Genomic DNA, 19,276 nt, shown 5'->3' with positions numbered 1-19,276 from the left:
CATCAACACTTCAGTATTTTTTTTTTTTGTTCATTGTAACTAGTTTGGATTCAGCACCTACATAAAATCATAATATGATGTAAAAAAAAAAAATGCAAATCTGTTTAGGGATCTGAAGCTGGAAATGGAAAAGGTATGGCTGAAAAAAGTGACGTCATTTCATCTTAATATTTTGTTATTTCGATGTAATAACACGTGATATCAATATAGCAGGACATTTCAGTGTAATTACCTAAATATTAGTTCACTGCTAATACTTAATACATCAACACTGATACTTTATAGAAGGTGTTGGATGAATTTTCTATAAAAAAAAAAAAAAAACAGTAAAAAAATAAAATAAGTTTCTACAGAAAGTAATTAGGACCCCAAGCACCATGACCTGTAAGCACCGCGCCGCATATCAAACCGCACACTAGTCTACTATGTAGTCGGCATATTACTGCGTTCTTGTTGCCATATAGCGCACTATCTAGGCGCCCTGCTTAGTGTAGGGCGATTGATTTGGAGCGCGGCCCGTGTCTATGGCTTTTCCTGCTGATTGAGAGGTTCACTGAGACACAGCGAGGGCCGGTGTGAGGGGATGCCGTGTACATGACCGTGTGCCCGGGCGAAAACAATGCACCTTTACAGTGTGTGTCATCCATTAAACTCGAACGAGGAAGGTTTTGTAAAGAGAATAACGAGGATACCGACATATTTATTTATTTTTCTGAGGGGAAATGAGGCCTAACAGGGCGAAGAGTCGAGCTTGAGTCCCTCTGGCTTCCGTGTAATCAGGTGAGGAAGGTGTTCTTGAATATTTTTACTGTTCATGTAGAAAATTGTGGTTATTTATTGATCATTTTGCCTAAATCTATTATAAAAGATATGGTTTTTGTTTTAAATGCTATATTACGGTGCGCGCGACGAGAGCCATGTTAGCAAGCTAGCTTCAACCGTTACCTTGCTAACTCTTCCGCTTTTAGCTTTCATGCGACCTTTATATTATATCCCTCAGCGTCATATATTTCATTTAATGTAACATTTCCTTTAGAATGTGGTGTTTCTCATTTAATGTTTATATTTTTCTCACTAATAGTCCCAACTCCGTTGCTCGTTTTAAAAAGCCGCTATGAGCACGAGCGCTGTTCATTTCTGAAAATGCGTAAAAATTACATTGTGTATAAAATATAACACGTGTCCGGTTGTTCATTAGTCACTTTTATTTTCATCTCGTGTTTCGTGTTTTATTTGTCATCTTTTCCATCGTCTTTCTTTCCTACGGTGCGATTGACGGTTGTCATGGCAACGAGGCATCTTCGGCTCACCTGTTTGTGTGAAAGAAGCGGAAATGTTGCAGAAGATCTGAAGCAGGAAACTGAGACTTATTACTGCATTTTATTTATATTTACGTTTAAATTGTGTGTGGAATAATCTGTCAGAAGGGTTAGTATTAAAATGTGTCTAGAAGACTACAGATTAGGGTGTGTGTGTGTGAGTGAGTGAGTGAGTGAGTGAGTGAGAGAGAGAAAAAGAAAGAAAGAGAGAGAGTTGGTGTGTGTTTGTGGGTGTGAGTGTGTATTGGTGTGTTTGAGTGTGTGTGAGAGTTGGTGTGTGTGTGTGTGTGTGTGTGTGTGTGGATGTGATTGTTTTTTTTTTTTTTTTTATTAGTGTGTTTGAGTACTCTTAGTGCCGGTCCCAAGCCCGGATAAATTGGGGAGGGTTGCGTTAGGAAGGGCATCCAGCGTAAAACATGTGCCAAATCAAAACGTGCGGAGGATCCGCTGTGGCGACCCCTAACGGGAGAAGCCGAAAGAAAGTTTTATTAGTGTGTTTGAGTGTGTGTGAAAGAAAGTCAAAGTGCTTGTGTGAAAGTTTTTGTGTGAGTGTGTTTATCGTCATGGGTGTGTGTAAAAGAAAGAGGTGTGTGTGTGTGTGTTAGTGAAAGAGTGTTCTATGATGATATGTCTTTATGTTGTGTCTTTACTTCTCCGTGTTTGTTCTGACATCACATTCAGTCTCTCTGACACCTTTGGATTGCTGTCCAGGTCTGTGTGTGTGTGTGTGTGTGTGTGTGTGTGTGTGTGTGTGTGTGTGTGTGATGTCTTTTTCATTCATCTGGTCTTTTCTTTTAGAAATGGCCTCCCAGCTCCATGCTTTCTCCTCCCCTTCGGTTTCCTCCAGCGGTCTTTCCCGCTCTAAGAAACTCAAGCTAGAGAAGCCTGCATGGGACAGCGAGAACAGTTATGGTCTGCAGAGCCCCGGGCAGGCCAGAGTGTCGTCACCCTCAGCTCCGGATTTCAACGGCAACCACGGCTCGAGCAGCCTCGGCTTTCCTTCCTCCAACGCTGGCCGCGAGCATACGGTCGTACGAGCCGCCGACAGCACCAGCAGTGTCCCCGGACCTTCCCCGTCCTCCTCTTCGTCCTCCTCCTCGACCTCATCGGCATCAAGCAAAAATGCTTACCAGAAACAGAGCGGCGTTAAGAGGAAGAGCGAGGAGGTGGAGAGCAGTGACAGCGTGCAAATCCTGGAAGAGCTCTCGGCCCCTGTGCTGTCCAACCGGGCCGGCGGTGGAGCAGCAGGAGGAGGAGGAGGAACCACCACTGCGCAGTCCATCACTCACTCCACCTCCACCGCCAAGAGCAGCAACTCGCACAGCGAGGGCGACTACCAGCTGGTGCAGCATGAGATCCTCTGCTCCGTCTCCAACAGCTATGAGGTGCTGGAGTTCCTCGGCCGTGGCACTTTCGGCCAGGTCGCCAAATGCTGGAAGCGTGGCACCAACGAGATTGTGGCCATCAAGATTCTCAAAAACCATCCGTCTTACGCTCGACAGGGCCAGATCGAGGTGATTTTTTTTATTTATTTTTTATTTGTTCTGTAGGGTAATGTGGATTTGTGAGATGAAGTGATTTCAGTGGAGTAGCTTCAAAAGCCAAGTGGCACCACTAAAAGCTTCCGTCTCCATTCGTAGGTTAGCATCCTGAGCCGTCTGAGCACTGAGAACGCGGACGAGTTCAACTTCGTGCGCTCGTACGAGTGCTTTCAGCACAAGAACCACACCTGCCTTGTGTTTGAGATGCTGGAGCAGAACCTGTACGATTTCCTGAAGCACAGTAAGTTCAGCCCACTGATGCTCAAGTGCATCCGGCCCGTCCTGCAGCAGGTGGCCACTGCGCTGATGAAGCTTAAGAGCTTGGGCCTGATCCACGCCGATCTCAAACCAGAGAACATCATGCTGGTGGACCCCATCAGGCAGCCGTACAGGGTCAAAGTGATTGACTTCGGCTCTGCCAGCCACGTCTCCAAGGCTGTGTGTTCCACCTACCTGCAGTCCAGATACTATCGGTGAGTTGGAATTTGTACATGTTTATCTTTTAGAGCGCAAAATGTTGTACTTTTTTTTATATTATATATATAAAAATTTTTAAAAAGTATGCAATAATTTTTTTTTCTATATATTTTGAACTGTTCAACATTCGTTATTATAAAATCTTTGCATTTCAATACAATAGCAACTAAAAAACTACTAAACAAAAACGAAAATAAAAACGTTACTAAAAAAATATTGACATCCCGACTGTTTTCTCTTCTGGATTGATTAGAGAACCTCATTCTCTTTTCACACAGAGCTCCCGAGATCATCCTGGGGCTGCCGTTCTGTGAGGCCATCGATATGTGGTCTCTAGGCTGCGTCATTGCTGAACTCTTCCTCGGCTGGCCGCTTTATCCAGGAGCGTCCGAATACGACCAGGTCAGCACTCAGCACAGGGTTCAGTGCACATGAATACAGAGCAGGTGAAAGGTGCCTCCTTTTATTGCAGTGGTATCTGGTTTTCTATTCTGACTTAAATATTAGGGACTAACAATATGTAATAAAACACTGGGTATTAGATTTAGCTTATTTTCTAATTCTGTCTATTGATTGTGTAATAACACTGATTTTGAAGACACAGATCATCTTTGAGCCTGGCATTATCACACAAATGAGTAAAGAGCTTCCTCAGATACTGTGAGATGCTGGTGCCAGGTATCAGCTGAATTAGAATTAGTGTGAATGTGTGTGGAGTTTAACTAGTATATAATTATAGAGTTACTATATTTACCCCTTCCAGCATTAAGAAGAAGAATGTCTTTGCAGATTCGTTACATTTCCCAGACCCAAGGGTTACCAGCAGAGTACCTCCTGAGCGCAGGAACAAAGACCAGCCGATTCTTCCACCGAGGACCAGACTCCAGCTACCCCCTGTGGAGACTCAAGGTCTTTTAGTTCTTCCACTTTTTATTTTTATGTTATAAAAAAACGGAGGAGTTAATCCTAAAGTTGTTCGATGCTTTCTTTAGATGCCTGCAGAGCACGAGTCAGAGCTTGGCATTAAGTCTAAAGAGGCTCGGAAATACATCTTCAACTGTCTCGATGACATGATGCAGGTAATTAAGTGAAACGTAATCAAGTGTAGATGCAGAATAAACTTGTTTGCTGCAGATTTTTTGGAATGGAAGCCAAAACTGTGATCTACAAAGCATGACCCATGTTTCTATCTCTCTCCTGCAGGTTAATATGACTAATCTGGAAGGCACAGACATTTTGGCAGAGAAGGCTGACAGGCGCGAGTTTATCGACTTGCTCAAGAAGATGCTCGCTCTCGACGCAGATAAAAGGATCACGCCGATGAAGACCCTCAACCACCCGTTCGTAACCATGACTCATCTTCTGCACTTTCCCCACAGCGCACAGTAAGCTGCTTCTACCAATATAGTAACATTATAGTATATAAGATAGAAATGTGCTGTTTTGTTGATCTGTAATGGAAATTCAGGTCGGTGATGTTGCAAAGTTACATTCTGTAGAAAAAATAAACTTTTGTAAGCGTTTAATGAGGCCCCCCCCCCCCCCCCCCCCCCCCATCTCATTTCTTTCTCTTGGCTTAGTGTAAAGTCCTGTTTCCAAAACATGGAGATCTGTAAACGCAGATGCACCGCCTTCGACAACAACAAGAACCTCTTTAGCAGCAACAGCGGTCCGAGCACAGCCACCAACCTCACCGTGACCTTCAGCAGCCAGCTCAGTCAGTACAGTCAGGTAGGCACACAAACTCTTTAAGACAGATGTACTGAAAGCTTTACACTTAATCAAGACTGTTTTGTTATTCTTTTTCCAGTCTGTATTTGTGTAATCCGTTTGATGATTGCCAGATGACACAAAGCATGACACAGATACTGCTTCCTCGGATACACTCCATCCACAACATGAACATCGGATTTTATCTCATTTTGGTCCAGATCAAAGTCTCAGAAACAATCTAAATTCACAATAAAATATTCAAAAAGCATCCATTATTCATTTTGATTGAAAAATGGCTTATATTTAGGGGGGTGTCTACTGGAAGGGGTTTTATGTGTGAGCTATGAGACTAAATATGACAGTTAGCTGCAGCCAAACTTATTTTTTCACCACCACAAGTTGAAATTTCTATAGAAAATAAATGTTCATGCAAAAGACCTTTTTTTGTGAATTAAATCAGTAGTCTTTTTCTTTCGAGCGCCACACCCATCAACTTCTCTCCTTTGTTTTTCAGCAGATGGCACCCTCTGGTGGCCAGTCTCTATCTCTGAGCAGCAACGTTCCTCTGCTCAACTACCAGCCGGGTCTGTACCAACAGGCCACCATCAACATCCCAGGTCTGACACAGCAGAGCATCCCACTGCAGACCAGACACACACAGCTGTGCACTCAGACTGAACCATTTCAGCAGACCCTCATTGTCTGCCCACCCACTATACAAGGTTACACTATTGTGCACGCACACACCTTTCATATCTGATTAGAATTATATCTGAGCATTAACTGGGGAAATTAAGACCTGATTAAAAGGAACTGCATATTCTATGTTTTTCTTGGAATTGCTGTAAATTCAGGCTTTTGCTTTTTTTTTTTTAGCAGGGCTTCAGCCTTCCAGTAAGCACTCGGGGTATCCGGTCCGGATGGACAACTCTGTCCCCATTGTCTCTCAGAACCAGTCTGCTCAGTCCTTACACATCCAGCCTGGGATGCTGACGCAGGTATGTGTGTGTGTGTGTGTACACGTGCAAGAAACGTGAGAATTGAGAGGAAATGAGAGGATTGATAGGTGTCAAAAGATGTCAAAATTGTGATTTTAATTTGTTATTTTAGGGGTTAGGATTAATCCACACAAAAGATCAAACTGATCCTTGAATACTAAGTACAGTCATGGTTTTATAATATCTCTGGTCATGTGACCTGAAATTCTGTTGAAATGATTTAGATCAGATTTCATTCTGGTTTTAATTCCAGTGAAAGGAAATGTAATGCTTCAGCAAACAGACATCAGGGTTCCTCTGCATTTTGTAAAAATATGAAAAAGTGTGGAATTTGATTTATGAAAGGATATATATATATATATATATGATATTTTAATTACACACCGAATTTGGACCGAATTAGTTTTTTGCAATTAGAAAAGGTTTCCTGTTTACAGGTGCTGCTCTGTGTTTTTATTTTTATCCAGGTTGGGTTTAAATAGTTTATCCAGTCAATATAGACAGCTGTGTTGTATTTTACAAGCATGTTTTGTTTACGAATCTTTATATTCTGTGTACTCAATTCTACATACACTATTTTTTTACTCCACATTACAAAGTCATTGTAGTTGCTTTGGATTAATGACACTTTCTCCATTCTTTCTGCACTAGAAACCGATTAGTAGGAAAAATCTGGGTTTTTTTTTTTTTTTTTGGCTCAAATCCTCATTATAAATTTGCGTATGCCACAATAGTTTTCTATATATATATATAAATTCACTATTCAGTAAAATGATGGCATCTTCATATGTTCTGGGTTTGCAGGAAAATAAATCTGGTAGAAACTCACTCACCGTGTTTTAATTCCCAGCCTTAATCACGCATGGAGTTTAATACCCAGAGGAAATAATTTAATTACAGGGATTGAGATTCTGAGAAATGAGTACCGTCCAAATGGTGCTTGTGTCCCTAATTATCAGTATTACAGACGTTCAAGACCATTTGAGGTTTAACAAACTTATAACTTTTCCTTTGCCTGAACTCTCCTCCCCTTCATGACTCCCTTTGTGTTTGTGTGTATTCAAACAACATCATTGAAACTATCTGGCGAGTCACAAGCTACACCGTACAGTGTGATTCTTCCGTCCCCCCCAGGCCTCCTGCACACTGCTGATGGTCGCTGCCAGGATTTATTTTAGGGGTTAAATATCAAACTGATCCTTGAATACTTAGTACAGTCATGGTTTTATAATATCTCTGGTCATGTGACCTGAAATTCTGTTGAAATGATTTAGATCAGATTTTACTCCGGCTTTAGTTACAGTGAAAGAAAATTGCAATGCGTCAGCAAACAGACATCAGGGTTCCTCATCATTTTGGAAAAGTATAAAAAAGTATGGAATTTGATTTAAGTGAATTCCAGGTATGTATTAGAATGGGGGCAAAAATACAAATATTTGTGTTTCCATACTATTGGTGTATTTGTTATTCTAAAATATTATAAATAGTCCGGATACATTACATACCTTTTCGTCTTAAATAATGAAAAAAAAAAACGCTCGGCGTCCACACTTTTGTTTTTTATTTTTTCCCCAAAAGTTGCTCATCTGCACTGAGACATCTTAAAACGCTTACGTCCCTGTACTGCACACGAGCAAACCGCAAGGCGCTTCATCATTTCCGTCTGCTGTTTATTTACTTTCCGGCTCTTGAAAAAGAATCACATTTCAGGGAAGTCGAGGTGCTTGGAGGTTGCTGCGAAATCCTCAGCTGTTACAGTGTTTTGTTTTCTTTGAACTTCATGGCATCATGTAGGTGTATATAAACGCTTATGTATTAGCGCTCTGTTATTTCTAAATGCATTTTAAAGATTCACACACTACGATGAGGTGTGAGTCTGATCATGCAGATACTCCAACGATTACAATAACAACTGATGATTGTTGTGTTTATTTTACAGCTAGATTTTAACATATGAGGCTTTCAGGAATAATCGTCGGTGTTATTATTTTGACTGTGACTGACCTACAGGTGGAGTCCATCAAAATTAACCGAGGAAGGGATTTGCTGATTTGTTAATATGTTAGAATCACGCCCTTGCCTTTGGTCCTCTTACTCTTACTGTAGGAATCTTCTAGTGCAATCTATTTCCAAATTCCTGATTCTGTGGTTAAACAAGATTCCATTCTCACCTTCTCACTCTCCTCTCTATCTTTCTTACAAGCTACAACTACGGACCTTTAAAGTCTGCAGAAGGACACATAAAGTTGGAGTAGGAAAATGTTTGTCATTTGTGCTGTCACATGCAGTTATGGTGTATTTCAGCTACTCTGCGGCTCAGTAACACTGTCCACGTGAAAAGGATTTGCACGCATGCCGAGAGCAGATTTCGCCATGGCTCTAAAATGACCTCTGTTTAGAGCGTTTTTTTTTTTGTTTGTTTTTCTGCTGTAGATCTCTGAATAGTTTCCTAGAAGCTTATTGGTGAGGCTTTTGCTGTATTAGAGCAGGAAATCTGCCTGACTTGACCCAAATATCTGTCTCTATACTGCATGCGCTTGTCATGCATTTTTCAAGCAAGAGATATCCAAACTTTTAAGTAAGAAAAACTAATGCTCATATGGAACTGGAGTAGCAATCTTCTGTTTGTTGTGTGTTTTTAGCAAGGCTGGCCTGCTGGAACACAGCAGATCCTCATTCCGTCGGCATGGCAACAGATGCCAGGCATGGCCATCCATGGCACCGGGCAGCCCGTCATTGCTGACTCTCCTATGGGCTCTCTATTGGCCGATGGTTCGACCCAGTCCAGTGCCAACTGGAGGTCAGAGCACACACTAAAATCCTATAGAACTTATAGTAAGTGCAGGTTCATTCCTGTGTCTTTATGGTGCTGCTTGTGTGCTGTTTCTGTGCTCCATCAGGGGGCGAAATGGCAGCCAGTGTGATGCCACGCAGCAGGATGCCGCACAGGGGTGCCACATGGCCTCGCAGACTCTCAGCACAGGCGCAGCCAACAGTCGGGCGCAGCAGAGCGGGGTCAAGAGGTCCAAAGGTCGGCATGCAGAAAGCAGACCAAGGTAAAGTTATGTTTCAATAATTAATTTAATTTAATAAACAAAAATCATTCCAAACAAATCCACAGCACTGTTTTGCGTCTGAGCAATAGTGAGTAAATGAGTCAATGCGATTGAACCGAATCATTTCATTCATTCATTTAATTGCAATGACTCACTTACGAACACTGACTTACTGGCAGAATAAATTTCATATCTTTCCATTCTGAGTAATTTTGTTGATGCTGATTTCATTTGCTTTTTAACAGTCAACAATGTCTTACATCTAAACAGTCAATTAGAATAATAAGAATTAGACTTAAATATGATGTACATGAAAAAAATTGCTTTATGAAGTAACAAAATGCCCATAAAAGGTAAAAATCCATTTAAACTTATTGGAAATGATTTATCTTTGTCACTGCTGGGAACTGACCACCACACAGAATATGAATAATGTCAAAGATTTGTGCTGTCCACAGTAGTCCTTAAGGTACCAGCACAAAAGCACACTCAGCAAAATATCGTCTGATAATCGTTATTGATAATCAGACGAGATATCTTTTTTGAGTTTCTATTCGGTCAATATCACACACCCCTATACCACACTAAACTACAGCGTAGCACGTTCGTTAATGTTCATTCTTTTAGTATATGCCGTATGGAGTATATTGAATCGTTGTGTGTTCTGCAGACCCATGTCCCCTGCGGTGCACACCAGCGGTGACCCTTCTCAGCCCATTATCATTTCGGACACGCCCAGTCCCGCCGTCAGCATCATCACCATTCCGAGTGACACCGAGGACGAAGATGACACCAAAGTCCTGCCTACGAGGTGACTGGCGTTTATTGCCGTGGCGCATTCTGTGCATTCCGCAGCATTTTCCTCATTACTCATTCAGCAGGAGCGAGGCAAGTCATTAGCTTTCAAGTGTAAACAAGTTTTTTTATCCCAAAGCAAGTCTCAAGTACAAATCCCAATTTATCCCATCCTACAGTATGAGGGGGAAAAAAACAGTAGTATTTCATTCTTGTAGCACTACTCATAGGACAAAAGATCATTTGTACAGGTAGAAACCGAATTAAGAAACAATTGTACACACTGGTATCTCCCATAAGGCAGTTATTTATCAATTTTGTTCATGCAGCACTCAGTGGTCAAAGCAGGGTAGGTGGGCATTTGGGGAATGAGAAAGGGGCAGTCATTCAGGGTCCTGCCTGTGGGGAGGATCTGGTCTTACTCTGCATCAGCTAAAATTAAAGCTAGAGAATTTGTTTAAAATGGGTTTTAAGAAATAAATCAGCAAGAAAAATGCAAAAGCTAAAAAATAGAAAAATAGATAATTTACTTGTTTATATTCGGAATTGGCAATATTAAAAGATGTGAAGGAATATTAGTGGAAAATAATGGAATTTTCCCGTTCAGGATCCTGAATCCAAATTCGCACATTTATTTTCATGCAGGCTTTGTACAACAGCTGCTCAAATCCATATCAGTACCTGTTTAACCCAATTTCACTTTTCCCGCTTTGTAGATGGCTAAAGCTACAGTTTTTTCCCCTTTTCTCCTCTCATCTGGCACATCGGCCACCTGATGCACCTTCTGCTGCTTCTGTGGAATTCTCCAAAATGTTATATACTGGAAATGTTGTGTGATCGTATGTCTTTAGGCAGAAAAGTCGTGGACAGAAATGATGTTCTCTAATAGTCTTGCGTTTAAGACGTCTTAACACAATGATTAAAAGAACCAAGCGTAGTAAACTCCCTTATAAACCCTGCGTAACTAATCCTCACCCAAACAGCATGTTCATATTTTTTAATTATTCATTATTTTCTCTTAGCTGCAGCACGAACCAGCGTGCGAACGTCATCAGCTGCGTGACCGTGCACGACTCTCAGGACTCGGACTCGTCCACCTGTAGTCCTGTCAGTCCTAAACGCTTGCCCAACATTGCGGAGAGCACCGGACCAGGCTCCAAGTCTCTGGCTGTCGTGACGCCCTCACTGAAAACTCAGCCATGGGACGGAGTGACCAGCGGTGCATCTTCCTAATAAATTCTAATTAATACTTATAGATTCTGATTGGTCTGTCATTCTTATGTATTTTTTTATTCCCCCCCCCCCCCCCCCCCCCCATTTCAGAGCTGAGCAGCACAACATCCAACGGGAAATCGAAGAAGACGTCAGCTCCACAGTCCTCACGCTCAGGATTGCCCAGCAGTGAGCGGCATCAGAGAACAGTGACCACCAAATCACAGCCTCTCAACCTGAGTCAGGTAGAGCCGCTCTGCTGTAGATTAAAGCCAGCACACAACCTGAGACACCAACAGAGAGCTTCACAAACCGCACCTTATTTACAATCTGTTATAAATCTCAATTCATTTCATCCTAATCAAATGATTAATTGTATTTTTTTATTTAGGATTGTGTTTAATGCATGATGCAGATAAATAATGCAGACGTGTTTTAATGCACAAGTCTGCACACACCCTGAAGCAAGAGTATATTTTCCGATTATATTGTGGAAATGCTCATACAAGCGGTTTAGGAAATAAAAGTCAATCAGGTCAATCGATCACGACCACAAAGGCAACTTATTTACCGCCTGCACCTACACTCATGGGGTTATAACCAAGATGATCTATTAAGGCTAAAATCACAGTGAGATTACAAGGGTCAATAATCTATTCAACAATGTGCATTTAAATAATAAGCCGTGAATGAAATTACACCTACACATTATACACTGTGCAATAGGAGTAACTGAAATGAATAAATATATATTGTATTTCGATATTAAAATTAATATGCAGCTTGCTTAAGCAGCAGTCGCTTCTGGTTTCTTAAGAACTACATGAACTCATTAAACAGGCAACCATTCCATCAGTCAGTCAGTTGTTTCAGAGTATTAGCCTTTGGCCTTTGAGTATTATAACAGAGAAGTGTGCCAGAAGCGCAGCTGGTTGAGGGTAAAGTAGGTCACGGATAGGAGCAGCAGCTCAGATGTACTGTTCAGACTGTTCCTCTGGAACTTGTTTGTTACATGAAGAACATGAATAGTCTACGTGCTTGTTTTTATCTATTAATTTCTTTTTTTCATGTTGCTTTTTATAGTGTGTTTTTGGAAGATCATGTTCTAGTCAGTGGAGAACGCTTTTGTAATAGAGCAATGATGTAATACCAGGAATAAATATCCGTTTGTATGAGACACTGATGCTTCTTATAACACAGGTTCCTAAGAACTAGATAGAGGAACCCAGTAGACAAGGAACACTGTGTAGATACAACTTTTCCCATTCAGGATCATGTTTGTAAGATATAGATGTTTAGCTTTGATAGATTAAAAAAAAAAATGCAATGTCTTACTTGCTTATTGCAAAACGTTTGCCTTAAACACTCACACTTGCCATTCACACTTTTTTACTATTCAATTCAATTTAGCCCTTTATTTGTATTTGTTTGTTTTGTTTACTATATACGCACAATGGCCATTACTGCAACTCAGCCTACATACAGTTACTGACTCATAGCTGGTCAGAAGATATAGTATCATAGCAGCACCAGCATGACTGTGATTCAGTTTTTGTGTGATGCTGGCCTGAGAAAAAGAAAGAGGCTTTTACTTGTCACATATTCGTACAGTACAGGGAAATCCTTTCTTCGCATATAACAGCGTTAGAAATCTGAGGTCAGAGCATCATGATGCAGCATCCCCGAAGAACAGAGGGTAAGGAGCCTCAATAGTGGTAGCTTGATGATTTCGGGGCTTGAACCCTCAACCTTCCAGTCTGTATACGAGAGCCTAAACTACTGAGTTACCTCTAAACCCTCAGTAAGACTCTTGTACTGAAGATATTCCACCACTTATATAAATTCAACACATCAGGGCTGTTACTATGGTGGCCCCTGTTCTGATTAATGTAACTTTTTAGGCGAAGCTTTCCTGCCAAAATTCCCTGTAACAAGTTTAAAACTGCCTCACGGTGCCAAAAACTGGAGCCCTGGAGTTCAGCACTGGACAGCAGACATCACGTATCCTATTTAGTCCAGTGGAAATCTCATCTCCTCCTCCCTCGTGCATCTTTTTGCTGCAGGTCCAGCAGCCTGTGATGTCCTCTCACGACCGCTCAGGGGGTGGATCCCTGAGACGTCAACCCACGTATCCTCCCACCGGTCCGTCACATTCGTACCGGCTGCACGAGGCGTCGCTCTTCAGCTCCGCTCCCAACCTGTACGCCTACCCCGCATCGGCTGCCCTGGCCTCGGTGTCACAGGCCGTGGATCAGCTGCACAACTCCAGCAGCTCCTCCTCGATTAGGCACACACGTGCTGCCGGACCTTACTCTGCCTCTCTGAGTCTGCTGCAGAAGAGCAACGCTATGGGGCTGATGGGCCAATCGACCGCCTCACACTGCCAGCAGCAGCAGCTTCCTGGGCAGCCGTACCCCCCCAGCCAGAGGAAACTTAACCAGTACCCTTACCTGTGAGACACCTGATCATAAAGCACAGCATCCTCACTACAGGACTTAATTACTGTAGGTTTTTCTCACCATTGTTTTAATACTAGTTTAGTTTTCATGTAGTAACATTTATTTTAATGCAGCTCAATTTAAACCATAGAGTTTGAATCAGATTTGTCTGTGTGGCATCGGTTTACATTTTGTTCCCAACATATAATGGAAGGTGCGACTGTATAAATGCTTTATTTGCACTCCTCATGGTGTTCGAAACACGTTTTTACTTTCATTTACATCATACTCTTACTGTACAGCTGTTAGCCGCTGACGTAACGTTTACCATATTCAGACGGGATTAGTTTCTCCGAGTGACTTCAGGAATAACGTTGTGACTCCAAGATAGAACCCGAGACAGTTCAGAGGATATAGGACGAGGTAAATTGTTTTGTATGCGATTAAAATAAATGAAATTGTTTGTTTGTCGGGATCTAATGTTCGATGATGCAACCTTCTTGTTTTTTTCCAGAGAAGAAACAGTGTTTCATGGTATTGTGTAGGATAAGAATCAGCCGCATCCTGCTTCTCCACGCAGAGAGTAATCATTAGCGGGGAGGGTGAAATTAAATCAAAACGAGATCCTGTAAATGTAACCTAATCCTGTTCGAATAAGGTTGTTTGTTTGTTTGTTTGTTTTTGCTTCTCCTTTTGTTTTTACTATTTTTACTGTTTTTTTACAGGTGCCTTTAAATCTATTAGCACTTATGTTTTAATATTTTTTATGCATGTATTTTGTTATGTTGTTTTTGTGTGTGTGTGTGTGTGTGTGTGTGTGTGTGTGTGTGTGTGTGTGTGTGTTAATGGATATTGTGCTGACGGTTGCATGTTGTTTATGTAGAGTCCTAGGCGCTACATAGTGAAATGTTTTTAGGCTGCATCAGCAAAACGATTAGAGCGAGAGATGATGATGTAACGTGTTGGAGGCTGGTGTTCGTGTATAAAGTGTTTGTGTGCAGTCAGTGATGTCGATAAGCACTTAAAGGTTAACGTGGAAGTGTGCGCTCATAAACCCATGCTTTAGTAACAACGTGCGTTTGATTACGAGTGACAAAAATTGAAGCCTGCTTTTCACGATGCTTCTTATTAGTGACATTTGCTCTGACTAGAAGATGAGTGAATCGGTGCTTTTTAGGCTGGTCCCATGTTCATTTCGAATCAATCCGACTTGTGCAATTGTGGCTGTTTCTGCTCTTCGATCAGAATGTGGAGTGTAAAGTAGATCAAGCTATGAAAATATACATATTGTATATGCACAATAAACATTTTCAGTGTACAGCGTTCGTGAGCGCTTGTGTTCTCTGTGTATATCGAATGAGTATGAAGGTTTGTTCTTATGTATGAGAAAACTTGTCATGAATTTGCCTATTTTTTGTAATTAAATATTGGAATTTTTATAAATGTAAAAAAAAAAAAAATCTGACACTAGTTTTAAAACACGTTCAATTCTACAATATCTTGATTTTCAATGTCCCTGTACACAACTAGAAACTAGAAACTTTTAAAACTGGAAATGTTCCATGGGAATTATGGGAAAAATTTATAAATAAATAAATATGGAAAATAACCTGGAATTAATGGGAATAAACTGCAGATTTACTTAATTGCAGCTCAGCCTATAACAGGATTATTTTAGTTAAAAAAAAAACCACATTCAGCAATCACATGTACACATCACACTTACTGCAGGGCTACTGAGGCCACGCCCCCTACATGCACCATGCATTCCTCCATAACACAAATAATTTCTGGAATCCATGTTAAAAGAATGTCCATCTTGCCGAGTATTTATGTAAATTACATAAATATGACATTTATGTTTAAAACTTCCTTGTGCTGTGGTAAGCTATTGTGCAACAAAATTATTCCATTGTAAGTTTCAAACTTGAAATATTTCCAAAATTCACCAGAGGAAATTCTCATGGAAAGTTTCTGGAAATTTATCAGACATTTTCCAAACCTTTGCTACCCAATACACAACTTTTATGAGAGACATCTGGAGATAAATGATGCTGCACTGTGTGTAGAAAGAAAAATAAAGAATAAAACCATGTCTGGAAACGGTTGCGTGTTAATGATCATGGAAAAAAGGATCTTTTTCTTTCGGCTGCTCCCATTCTGCCTGGCCACTCGCTACAAATCCTTTTCTCCTTCTTTAGTGTCTAACTTCTCATACAGCTCCTCATATGCCTTATCCTCTGCTTTCACCACATCCCTCTTTACCTGCTGCTCCTTGTACTCCTGCCTACTTTTCTCATCACTCTGTCGATCCCAATTCTGTTTCTCAAACCTTTTTCCCCTTCTGCTCTCCTGCACTTCCTTATTCCACCACGTCTCTTTGTCTTCCTTTCTCTTTCCAGATGTCACACCAAGTACCTTTCTAGCTGTCTCCCTCATCACTTCTGCAGTAGTTGCCCAATCATCCAGCACCTCTTCACCACCACCAAGCCCCTGTCTGACCTCTTCCCTGAACCTCACACTACACTCTTCCTCCTTCATTTTCCACCATCTTATTCTTCTTTCAGTCTCCACTCTCCTCCTCTTCTTCTTCACCTCCAAAACCATCCTACAGACCACCATCCAATGCTGTCTAGCCACACTGTCCCCCGCCAACAGCTAAAAGTCTCTAATCTCCTATGTAGAACATAATCCACCCGTGTGCACCTTCCTCCACTCAAATGTCACCCTATGATCCTCCATCTTCTCAAAATAAGCATTTAACACTGTCATTTCCATCCTTTTAGCAAAATCTACCAGCATCTGCCCTTCCACATTCCTCTTCTTAAAGCCATACCTACATCACTTCCTCATCACCTCTGTTCCCTTCACCTACATGCCCATTAAAGTCTGCCCCAATCACCACTTTTTCATTCCTAGGTTCACCTTCTACCACTTTATCTAACTCACTCCAGAATTTTTTCTTTTCCATCTCACAACCCACCTGAGGAGCATAAGCACTGATGACATTGATAGGATATACCTTTATTCATCCCACAGTGGGGACATTTCTAACATCTCCCTTCAACTTCCAGCTTCAAGTTCATCACTCTATCAGAAACTCACTTCACCTCCACTACACTCTTACTGTACTCTTCCTTCAGAATCACCCCTACACCATTTCTCTTTCCATCCACACCATGAAAGAACAGTTTAAATCCACCTCCAATGTTCCTGGCCTTACTCCCCTTCCACTTGGTCTCCTGAACACACAACATATCTACCTTTCTCCTCTCCATCTTATCAGCTCCCTCTCTCCCTTTACCAGTCATAGTACCAACATTTAATGTACCAACCCGAATCTCCACTCCCCTACATTTTTCTTTTCCCTGCCGTCTCTGTAGACGTCTTCTTCCTCTCCTTCTCCTCCTTTGGCAAACAGTAGCCCAATTTCCACCGGTACCCTGTTGACTAACGGTACCTGTGGTGGTCGTTGGTAACCCGGGCCTCAACTGATCCGGTATGAATTTCTGATTCGTGATCTGCATATTTGATTTGGCACATGTTTTACGCTGGATGCCCTTCCTAACGCAACCCTCCACATTTTTCCGGGCTTGGGACCGGCACTAAGAGTGCACTGGCTTGTGCAACCCTAACGGCTGGGTTCTGGAAAAAAGAGCACATCAATCTAATATTCCTAGTTACAAATACACAGCATGAAGATCGACCGAAAGCGAGCTGCCAAACCAAGTGACCAACCAAGACTGCCTGCTCACCCGTCCAGCTGGAGGACTCGAACCCCCTGGTGTGTGTGTGTTCATTTTGTTTTTTAAGCTGATTCATCATAATCACACTGGCATTTGTCATCACTCTAGAAGACAATGGGTTTTTTTTGTGTTTTTTGTTTAAGATTTCAGTTTGCTTGTATTTGTATAGCATTTTTAATAGTGAATGTTGTCACAAAGCAAACGTCTGAGATAATATGAGGAAGATATTTCGAGAGGAACCAAATAAAGTGGAGCCTTTCCACATTTGGATGTGTGATGAGGATGACGATAGTTGCGATTATTAGTCCATTTTATAACTATGTACTATCTAGTCAAAAAAATGGCGCTGTATTAATTAAATTCAATCAAAGTGTATCAGAGCTACATTGTCTAAAGAGCAACCAAAGTCCGTAAGCTTCAATTGTGTGCCTCAGTCAACTCCAAACTAATTCTCTAGTTCCTTCAAATAGAAGTATAAACGATGGACCAGAAGCCGCAGTGTTTGTAGTCGCAAGGTTCCGATCCCCTAATCCCTAAACCCAAAAGACATTTGTTTGCTGAAGGTTGTACAAAACTATCCCATACCACATGAACGTCATATGGATGAGTGAACCTAACGAAACCTCCTCCTGCAGCAAGTCCCAGGCCACGTTCTCACATTTCCATGTCCACACGACCGTGTTGCCTCAGTGGGTCCGTTAATCAGCTCAATGGTTTGATCAGGTGTTTTTGTGCAGGGCACAAGAAAAATGTGCAAAGTAGAGGAGTTTGGGGAAAAACTACAGGTGAATTTGCCAATAAATCCGACCCCCATTCGTGAAGCCTTGCCACCCCTGCTGAGCTGAATTTATTCTAAGCTAATGCATTTGATCTAATTTTCGCATCCTTCATTATGCTGATCAGATTCGGAAGAAAACACGGCGGAGAGATTTCCAGAAAGAGGTCTGCATTTTCTAATCAGAATGAGTAAAGCTGTCTTGTAGTTCATTTTTATGGAAAAAGTATTGGGACACCTGACCATTCGAACCATATGTGGTTCTTCCCTCCATCTCTTAGCACAAAGTTAGAGGTACACAATTACTTTGAATCTTTACTGGCTTCAATCCTATTGAACATCTTTGGGGTGAATGTAATTGCTAACCACATCCCAGGCCTCCTCACCTCACCCACATCAGTACCTGACTTTACTAATGCCCTAGACTTCATGTGGCATCATTTGCTTGTTTATTTTTGCCTCAGTAAAGAGTCTGAGGAAACACTTTTATAATCATTATGCATACAAAGATGAAATGATGTTAATGACTTAATTGTTTGTTATGAAATTCAACACATTTTCGCTTTATATATATATATATATTTTTTTTTTCGGACTGAAGCTCATCAACTTTGGTTTCAAAGATGATGACTCTACTTTCAGGTGAGTTGAGACAAAAATGAGATGGATTATCCAGTACTGTACTATCATGTGTACTGTTTCCATACATTTCTTGATCTATTTGTTTGCATAGGAAATGAACAAGAAACAATGATTTGCTGTTAAGACCATTAAAAGACCATACTGTGCCTTTTTACCCAAAAGTGTTCATGTCCAGAATGTGTATCACCGTATTGTCCCTCCAGAATGAGCGTCATTCGTGTTTACACGATGATTAAACAAATTTTAAATACATCACTCCGATAGCTCATTTCACAAGCAGGGCGTAGGACCTTGTTAACGACACGCCGAATCGGCCTGTGCAGCCATTACAGAGCTCGTTATGGCTGGAAATGAGGGTAGTTTACTAAAAGCAATCAGAAAGTAGAGAAGGGTCGGAGTTACGGGGGGGCATTTGCAAGGCCATGACCTCTACATTATGTCAGCCTCAATAGCTTTTGTTCCTGCTTTCATTTTGTACTTTCTATTTTTCACAAATTTTTCTTTTATCAGGAATAGAATCATATCTTTCCTGGTTTTCAGAAACTGGTATAAAAGTGCTCGTAG

General features: G+C 41.3%; 1 protein-coding gene across 4 annotated transcripts; it reads left to right on the top strand.

Moving 5' to 3' along the window:
• The first annotated feature begins 400 nt into the window (after positions 1–400).
• Positions 401–14,867, top strand: hipk1a (homeodomain interacting protein kinase 1a). Of its 4 annotated transcripts, none has more exons than XM_083570349.1 (16): positions 401–780; positions 2,118–2,833; positions 2,960–3,333; positions 3,616–3,739; positions 4,127–4,246; positions 4,330–4,416; positions 4,541–4,722; positions 4,918–5,068; positions 5,568–5,772; positions 5,930–6,048; positions 8,691–8,848; positions 8,949–9,104; positions 9,775–9,915; positions 10,922–11,118; positions 11,223–11,356; positions 13,175–14,867. In XM_083570349.1, exons 2-16 carry the CDS (start codon positions 2,120–2,122, stop codon positions 13,565–13,567), a joined length of 3,255 nt encoding a protein of 1,084 aa, XP_083426475.1. In that variant the 5' UTR covers positions 401–780; positions 2,118–2,119; the 3' UTR covers positions 13,568–14,867. The 4 variants fall into 4 exon arrangements, with proteins under 4 accessions (XP_083426475.1, XP_083426473.1, XP_083426474.1 ...); XM_083570347.1 differs by having other exon boundaries at positions 430–780; positions 5,565–5,772; XM_083570348.1 differs by having other exon boundaries at positions 494–780; positions 5,927–6,048.
• Positions 14,868–19,276: the final 4,409 nt, after the last annotated feature.

Source organism: Silurus aristotelis (genome assembly GCF_946808225.1).
Source record: "Silurus aristotelis genome assembly, chromosome: 19".
Taxonomy (NCBI): Eukaryota; Metazoa; Chordata; class Actinopteri; order Siluriformes; family Siluridae; genus Silurus; species Silurus aristotelis.
The sequence above is the reverse complement of the archived record's forward strand: the minus strand, read 5'-3'. Positions and strand labels throughout refer to the sequence as shown.